General features: G+C 43.6%; 1 protein-coding gene across 1 annotated transcript in view; it reads right to left on the reverse strand.

Moving 5' to 3' along the window:
- The window catches only part of CROCC2 (ciliary rootlet coiled-coil, rootletin family member 2), a 158,310-nt gene extending 149,528 nt beyond the window's left edge, over window positions 1-8,782 (reverse strand). Inside the window, exon 1 of the mRNA XM_089665869.1 lies at window positions 8,590-8,782. Coding sequence (XP_089521995.1) covers window positions 8,590-8,637 — 48 coding nt within the window. The 5' untranslated portion in view covers window positions 8,638-8,782. The remainder of the gene's footprint in view (window positions 1-8,589) is intronic.
- Between the last annotated feature and the right edge of the window lie 751 nt (window positions 8,783-9,533).

Consider the following 9,533-nt stretch of genomic DNA (forward strand, 5'->3'; position numbering starts at 1 on the left):
AATCACAGCTGTTATGAATGTAACCCATAAAAAAAAAAATGTATCCAAATGCACCCCCCCCCCCACCTTGGTGACACTGAGGTACACATTTTAATAAAAACTAATGTAATTTTTTTCCAGCATACTGTCACCAGTCAGTGTCCCTGATCACCAGCACACCAGACATATGATGATGCTGTACTGCACTGGTGACAGTATGTAAAAAATGTATTATATGTGTTATATTCAAAAAAATAGTGACAAATAATTACAACTTCAAAAAACTTGCCATGCCTCTTACTAAATACCTCAGACTGTTTATTTTCCAAAAAGGGGTCATTTGGGGGGTATTTATACTGTCCTGCCATTTTAAGAGTGTTGAGAAATGAGACAGGCTGTCAGTATACTTCAGGCTTTATCAATTTTCAAATATATGTATTGTATATACCATAGTTTGTGGACGCTATAACTTTCACACAAACCAATTAATATACAATTATTGGGATTTTTTTATCAAAGACATGAAGCAGAATACATTTGACCTAAATTTATGAAGAAATTAGATTTTTTGGTATATGTTTTATAATAGAAAGTGGAAAATATTGTTTTTTTTTCAAAATTTTCGGTCTTTTTTTGTTTATATAGCAAATAATAAAAAACCCAGTGGTGATCAAATATCAGCAAAAGAAATCTCTATATGCGTGAAAAAAATGATAAAGATTTCACTTACGTACATCGTTGCATGACCGCACAATTGCCAGTTAAAGTAGTGCAGTGCTAAATAGCAAAAGATGGTGTGGGCAGGAAGGGAGTAAAATCTTCCGGATGGCGAGTGGTTAAACAAATCAGAGCTGTTGGAGGCTGTAATATCATTCTCAGCTCCAGCAGGCCAGGAAAGCTACATACAACCAAAGATAAATAAAACCTTTCAAAACAAAGTGACATCTTTTTCAATTGCTCACAAGAGTCTCTATGTTAGTGTTAGATGCAGGCTTGGTGCCACCAGTTGCCCACCACTGTCTTATAGATTCCTAAAGCTGACTGTACATATAGATTTTTGGGGGGGGGGGTTTTTTTGCAAACATGTAAAAAGCTAACAGGTTCCTCCATCCATGCTATACAGTGCGGATGAATGAATATCCTGCTGCAGCCAAGGGCGGACTGACAACTCATGGACCCCCGGGCAATCGGGGATCATGGGGCCCATGTGTCCTTGCCCAAACTCAAAAAAGCCTATGAAAAAGATACCAGGGGCATCTCATGGGGCCCCCTACTGACCCTGGGCCCTTGGGCAGTGCCGAGTTTCCAAATGGTCAGTCCGCCCCTGGCTGCAGCTATTGTATTTTGACAACTGGCATTTGGATGTGCAGCTGACAATTTTCCACCCTACTCCTTTGATTTTTCAATTAAGGGATTTGGGCAGGAGGATGGTGACAGGGACATCAGAACTGGCTAAAATACATACAGTGTATGACCAGCTTAGAAAAACAAGTGTGCCACCAATGGAATTCTGTATACTCTTCAGGGAAAAGTATGAACTATAATCACCCATGACTGTTTGCTAATTGTGGTAGCACAGAAGAGAGATACAAAACAACATGTCTCCCTAGTAAAACACACACAGCACACAATAAAAACACACACAGCACACAGTTAACCCTTTGATCGCCCCAGATGTTAACCCCTTCCTGCCCAGTGTCATTAGCACAGTGCCATTGCTTTTTATTAGCACTGATCACTGTATTAGTGTCACTTGGGATGTCAGTGGCAGTTAGTTCCCACCCAGTGTCAGAATGCCCACTGCAGTCTCGCTATAAGTTGCTGATCGCCGCCATTACTAGTATAAAAAAACAATTTAAATTCCAGTATATATACCACCATTTGTAGATGCTATAACTTTCACATAAACCAATTAATTTACATGTATTGGGATTTTTTTCAGCAAAGACATGTAACAGAATACATTTTGGCCTAAATTTATGAAGAAATTAGATTTTTTAAATTTTTTTATTGGATATGTTTTATAGCATAATTCAAAAATATTGTTTTATTTTTCAAAATTTACAGACTTTTTTGTTTACAGTACAAAAAATAAAAAATGCAGAGGTGATCAAATACCAATGAAAAAAAGCTCTATTTGTGGGAAAAAAATTACATAAATTTCATTTATGTACAACGTTACATGACCGCACAATTGTCAGTTAAAGTAACGCAGTGCTGTGTCGCAAAAAATGACCTGGTCGGGAAAGGGGGTAAATCCTCTGGAGGGCAAGTGGTAAAGCGGAGCTCTACCCAAAAGGATTTTGACAGGTACATGTTCCCACTTCCGGTCCGATCGTCGATCGGAAATGGAAGGTGTCCTCCCTCCCTCCCTGTAGTCTTTTGGGACACGTGACAGGTCCCAGAAGACTACAGGACCATTCATGAAGTGCAGCGCTACTCGCACATGCGCAGTGGGTACCCGGCTGTGAAGCCACAAGCTATCACAGCCGGGTGCCCACACTGAAGATGCTGGCCTCCTGGAATACAGGACGGCCGGTGAAATGGGCTGCGGGGGACTCACCATGGGATCGAGGGACAGGTAAGTGGCTGTTTTTTAAAAGTCAGCAGCTACAGTTTTTGTAGCTGCTGACTTTTATTTTTTGACAGCATGAGTGGAACTCCGCTTTAGGATTAAGCAGCAACATCCACACAGGTAGGACACCAAACGTTAGAGGTTATTTATTCTTCCAAAGCATATACACCTTTGCACACTGGTACTGACTAGAATTCCAGTGTTTCTCTTCTCCCTCAGTTTCTATCCCACATTCAGCTAATGTGATACCAGTGCTGCTTGTGTGGGGAGGGGAGAGGCAAAGAAGGATGCTGTGCAAGCACCCAGTGTCCTCCTTATTAAATACTGACACCATTGGTCGTTAGGATGCATGTTGTTAGGACTCAAAGGTTGTAATGGTGCACAATGAAAACCTGTGGCTTTGTGTAACTAAAAGGTAGTCTCGATCCACCCACTGGCTCGTATACAATTTGGGCAATTTTTAGGCATTTTGCCAAGGCACCCCTGAAGAAACCTGAAGGCACCCCAGGGTACCTGGGCACCCTGGTTGAAAAGGCTGATCTATGCACATTACACATTCTCTAGTCCATGGTCCAACTCAGGAGCGAGCAAGAGAAGGTGACTATGTTTCTACATACAGTGCAACCATTGAGAAAAAAATTAGCCAACCTCTAATAGAAAGTCTGATTACAGCATAAAAAAAAAAAAAGAAAATGGAATTTTGAGATTTGGAGGAGGGTTAGAGTAATAGAAGGGACGCTTATGAATTAAGAATACATACTGTACTTGGAAAAAAAAACATTTGAGAGTGTAGTGTCATTTTACCATTTTATGTCCAATAAATTTAAAGCTGTAGTAAACTTGACTTAAAAAAAAATAAAATTCTTCGCTCTGCAAGGTACCGTAATGTCATAATGTGCAAGTATGCATCACACACTAGCACATTATCAAATACCTTGAAATGAAGCCGTCCAGTGGAGAGCTGTCACCTCTGCAGAGGCTTCCATCTTCACTCAGTCTTCCTTCTGGGTTCGCGGACTCTGGCCGCTTGACTGGCTGAGCCACATTGATGTCACTTCCACGCATGCATGCGGGAGTCTTGGCAACGGCACAGGGCTCTGAAGGAATAGCACAGGTATGCTGTCCCTTCAGAGCGCGTGGACCGGTGACGTCACTGGCTGCAGAGACACTGAATATCTCCTAAATGGTGCATATTTAGTAGGTATTCCTTGTACCTTCAGGTAAGCTTTACTATACCTTACCTGTAGGAACAAGCGTCCAATGGGGGTTTACTCCCACTTTAATTGTGATTACACTTTAGCTAATTATGTCCAATGGTTATTTTGAGTTGAGAGAAGCTGGAATAATACAATAATAATACATTTCAATTTTAGGTGCCTTTCAGAACACCCAAAGTCACCTTACAAAAGAGTAACAAAAAAGTAAATAAATAGAATAAATATACATTACATGAAACAATAATTACAAAACAAATCAATGAAGTCAGACAGAGTATGCTAGTTTATGTTTAGGAATAGTCTATCATAGGTGTAGGTAGTGGGCCCAATTTAGTAAAGGTTTGTGTCAATGAGCTTTGGGCCGCAAATGAAGCACACACTCAGTTTATTATAATGGGCAGTTTGTCATGGAGTGTACATTCCAGGAACAGGACCTATGCGTTTTAACAAAATTAAAATATGATTTTGTAGTATGTTTGGGTCTATCTAAATGGTTTGATCTGTTTTTTATGCACATCTCAGGAACAAATCTGCATGAAGTACATACTGATAACAGTAATGAAGAGTGTAAAAAAATCAGTAAGTTAAAAAACCCATAGCATCCACTATGCAGGAGGTATCACAGCGTACGTGCGCAGATATGCCGAAGCTACAGCACTGCTGCCACTGAACAGATTTCCATTGATAAATACCTATAATACATTGGTTTTTTTGCTCCATCAGGTGTATGGGCCATTTTGGTACTCCACTTTTCTAAGATTCCATTTGGACCTTGGTGTACTGGTGCACTGCATTAGTGTGCGTTTTTTTTATATGTTAATGTGCATTTGGTTAAGGCAGCCTATTCATATAAATGGGCCAACAAAACATTGAAACAGGCATGTATTATTTTTGGCAATGCATCACAATGAACAGTATCGTGTTACCATGCAATGTGGTGCACACATTCAGGGCCGTGGATAAGGGGGTACCACCAGTCCCTCTGTACGGGGCCCAGGCCAGCAGATGGGCCCAGGCAGCTGGGTGAATTGGATGTGGGCAGAGAGGGTGATAGGGTGATGGGGTGAGTGGGGGGGGGGCAATTACTGTAACCGATCCCCTGTATGTCTCTCTTGTGCAGCAGCTAAAAACTGGCTTCTTCTCTGGCTTTCAGCTGCTGCAGGAAGAGCCATACAGGGGAACGGTTCCAGTAATACCCCCCACCACACCAATCCCCCTCCCTGTGCACCATACCATACGTTCCCCCCTGCTGTCCAGGCCCTCCTGTGTGCCCCCCACCCCCACAGTGCTGCCGGCTTCCCTCCTCTTCTTTCCAACAGCAGCTGTAAGCACACAAAAGGATCCTTCAGGATGGAAAGTGGGGGAAGGGTCCTGTAAATATGTCACATTTACCAGACCTTCCTTTCCTGAATGAACACAATGAGTGATCGGTACCAATCATTTACTGTTTTCATTCATAACTAAAGCATAGTAAGCATAGTCAACTGATTTTTTGGGGGTTTTTTGGGAGGGGGGGGGCCTTTCAGGTAGGTTGTATGGGGCCCTGTGATTTCTAACAGCAGTCCTGACTGCATTGCATGTGTTTTGAAGCATAGTTGCCTTAGTGCATTGGGGTGCCATGTTATGTACTAATGCACGTAATATGCCTTGTACGTTGCATTGATACACACATTCCTGCCATGCACAGCACTAGAAAGGTGTGAATAGGCATCTACTGAGCATTTGTAGTGCTTGTTTTACACTGCAAGCTGTGGCTGCACTTCATGATGCCTCTGAACAAATTTCCAATTATATATTTATACAGTCTTTTTTGCCCCAACAGAGGTAGGGGTGATTTTGATTGTTTTTTTAGTATACCTCATTCCTAAGGACCCATTCAGACCTTGGCGTCCTGGTGCATTGTATTATTCTGCATTTTTTTCACGCCTAACTTGCTATGCGTTAAGGAAGTTTATTCAAATAAATGAGTTGGCAACGCACCAAAACATTCAAACGAATGGACATGCATAATTTTGGAAAACACAGCGAACAATAAAGAGCATTGTGTTACTATGTGCTATGCTGGGCTGCAATACCTGCATGGTGGAGCTTTGTCACCTTAGTGCACTGGGATGCCATTCAAAATGAATGTCATGTGTTGTAGCAAACAGCGTGTTATCGGGACACACTGCACTGGAAAGGTGTAAATAGGCTGAGACTGTACATCATGCAATAAATTATATCTGAATCTAAAAGTCTTTTGTTAGCTATGGATAGAGTGGGGACGGTTTAAAACCTTTGGGTTTTTTTGCAATCTTTCTCACATTTGGAAGCTTTCTCTTCACTTCCTATTTCATTGACACAACAGGAAGTGAGAGATAATCTTTAGAAGGGAAATCTTTTCTTAAAGTGGTGCTCAACTCCCCCCACCCTCATACATGTTTTGTTTTCTCTCTTACCTGTACTGCTGCATTATTTTAAAAACACAGCCTGCCCCATGCAGAGGATCCAGCATTGTCCTGCTGTAATACACTGTATGTTTCAGGTGCCATACAGCTGGTACTGTGCTGCCATCTTATTTTGGTCCTCTTTAGCCAGCTACCTCTTCTGGGTGCAGGCAGCCAGGTCTGATGACGCACCGGCCTTCCCACCCACGCTCTGTGTGCTGAACCTTCAGCCTCCCGGGAGATATGATGTAAGTATACCAGGACGCTGCAAGACCAGGTACATGTCATTCTGGCTTAGGCTGGAATACCAGCGGGGGGGAATGAGGCTACAAAATAAATAAATAAATAGAGGAGGGAAGGATTGTTTAAAACTGAGTTAACTCCCTTTTGGGAGTTTTAAGCGAAGTTCCACCCAAAAGGGGAAATTCCACTTTAAGGCCTCGTCCCCCGCTCCCCGTTAAGGATTAGCACCTTTAGGGAGCGGAGGGGGAAGGGGATACCCAAATTTGACAGATACCCGCTCTCACTTCCGCTGCGATCACCTACGCAATTGGAGTCTTCTGGGACACATGACAGATCACAGAAGACTGTGGGACTGTAGGGCTACTTGCGCATGCGCAGTGGATACCCAGCTGTGAAGCCACAAGCTGTCACAGCCGGGTGCCCACAATGAAGATGCCGGCACCAGGGACACAGGACGGCCAGTCAACCCCACTGCGGTGAATAAACCACTTGATCGAGGGACAGGTTGTGTCTGTTTTTTAAAAGTCAGCAGCTCCAGTTTTTGCAGCTGTTAGCTTCTATTTTTTTATATTGTGACTAGAGCTCCGCCTTAAGTTCTGCTTTAATGCTCACCACACACAATAAAATCTTACTGTACAATCTTTGTACAATCTCCTTTAGATATAATCTATGCAATATGAGAACCCACCTTATCTACCCAATTTGTATCCAATCAGGCGAGCCCTAGGTGTTGGCAGATCTAACCAATGCTGTACAGTCCGGTTGTATCGGTGTGGCTACTCTTTAGACACTTGCCACAGCAAAACGTTCCTGTGTGTGTTTGTCCTGTCTGGTGTGAACTCAACAGTTTGGGATTTCCTCTCACTTACAGTCCCAGTGACAATGGTCAGCTGGATGAATAGAGACATTTATACTCCATAGCAGGGACATGAACATCATCATCAGGGGCCATATGCTGGTTTTCGATACACTTTAAAGCAGACCAATGCAAGATCAACATATATTGTCTGAACCCCCTACATCTTTAACCACTAGCCTACAGGGCACTTTTACCCCCTACCTGCCCAGGCCAATTTTCAGCTTTCAGTGCTGTCACACTTTAAATGACAATTGTGCGGTCATGCAACACTGTACTCATATGACATTTTTATCATTTTTTTGTGACAAATAGAGCTTTCTTTTGGTGGTATTTAATCACCTCTGGGTTTTTTAATTTTTGCTAAACAAACCAAAAACAACTGAAAATTTTGAAAAAAAAAATTTTTTTTCTAAGTTTTTGTTATAAAATTTTGTATATAAGTGATTTTTCTCCTTCACTGATGTGCGCTAATGAGGCTGCATTGATGGGCACTGATAGGCTGCACTGATGGGTGGCAATGATGGGCACTGAGGAGGCACTCGTAGGTGGCACTGATGGGCACTGATGAGGAGGCACTGGTAGGTGGCACTGATGAGCATTGACAGGCATCACTGATGGGCACTGAAAGGCAGCACTCATATATGGCACTGATAGGCGGCACTGACTGGCACTATAAACCGTCCCTTAGGCTGGCCATACACTATACAATTTTCTTGAGTATTTTACTTTAGATTTACCAAAAACCATATAATAGGCAGTCAAACCTGAATAACACTTTCAATTGTATCCAATTAGGCAGGCTCTTGCACTACATAGTTGAAGGTAAATGTAAGGGAAATTGGGCAGAAATTGTATAGTGTATGGCCAGTCTTAGGCTATGCTCACACTTCTGCGTGTTGGGAATGTACAGTTTCGCACAGAAACATGCTGCCCTTTAGAAGACATGTGGGGGTTCCATTCATTCTTAATAGCACCTTCATCTGCTAATGCGCACATTTTTGCGCACCTCCTGCTTGTGTTTATCATGTGATGCCTGAGCGCCATGCGTTTCGGTGCGATTTTGTACAAGATTCAGAGACTTTTGTGTTTATCGTGCATAGGAATGCGCAGGACCCTGTATGCTGTGAATGGAGACTTCATCAATCTGTACAGTTAGATCCATTCTCTATACAGTACAGCCAGGGGCAGTACATGCTCAGCCTAGTACCTCACCCTGCCTCCAGCTTCTCTGTCCTCAGTACAGCAGTGTTTCCTCACACAGCCCCATCCCTCTCAGCACTCTCCCCTCACCTGGATGACAGCCTCCAGCTTCATGAGTGAGCCTTCCTCGCCGGCCATGGTGTCACACAAGCTGCTCCTCTCCGCTCTGCCTTCTACTTCTCTCTGAACTCCTGCTTTGGGCCAAGAAGCATGCTCCTTGGGTTGGCATGGTAACAGCGGACGCTGAAGCCCTGGCAGTTGCCCTGGAAACAGGAAACGGCGGCAGCGACTGAGAGTGATTCAAACAGGGAAACAGCAGGGATTGCAGTTGTGGGCGGAACTCGGAGGCAGTATCCGTGGAGATGGCGGCTGGGGGCGTGGCTACGGAGCTGGTTTGGCTAGTGTGGGATAGCTGCTTAGTGCGGGAAAGAGCGGGGGAAGGAGGGAGAGGGGTGACTGCTGGAGTCATTGGTCACTCAGCGCATGGGTCATGGGCTACGGAAGGTGCTGATACACCGGTCACGCGTTGCATACAGGCACCCTTCAATATCCCCCACCCCGGACTATTACTTCTTGGAATTGATACACAGTCCCCAATATACTGAGAGTGTCAGGTCTGCGCGGGCTTGGATGCAGTATCCTAGGAGATGACGGCTGGGGGCGTGGCTGAGGAACTGGTTAGGATAGCGGGAGGGAGAGAGGTGACAGCGGGATTACTAATGAGATGTAAACAGTCCTTCCACGTGTCCCCTGTCTGTGATCACACCGAACGTTCCAACAACACTCCATTGTTCCACCATCACCCAGATCAGGTCTGTTCACTGACACACTGGGGGGTTGATGTACTAAAACTGGAGAGTGCAACACAAGGCTCACTTCTGCATAGAAACCAATCAGCTTCTAACATTTGGCAATACAACCTGGAAGATGATTTTTTTTATTTCTGGTACTTATATAGTGCCATCAATTTTATGCAGCACTTTATATATATATTGTTCATCAGTCCCTAACCCTCAAGGGGTGTACAATCTCTA

The sequence above is a fragment of the Staurois parvus genome, unplaced genomic scaffold (assembly GCF_062004578.1).
Source record: "Staurois parvus isolate SC_StPar_1 unplaced genomic scaffold, SC_StPar_1.0 ptg000049l, whole genome shotgun sequence".
Lineage (NCBI taxonomy): Eukaryota > Metazoa > Chordata > Amphibia > Anura > Ranidae > Staurois > Staurois parvus.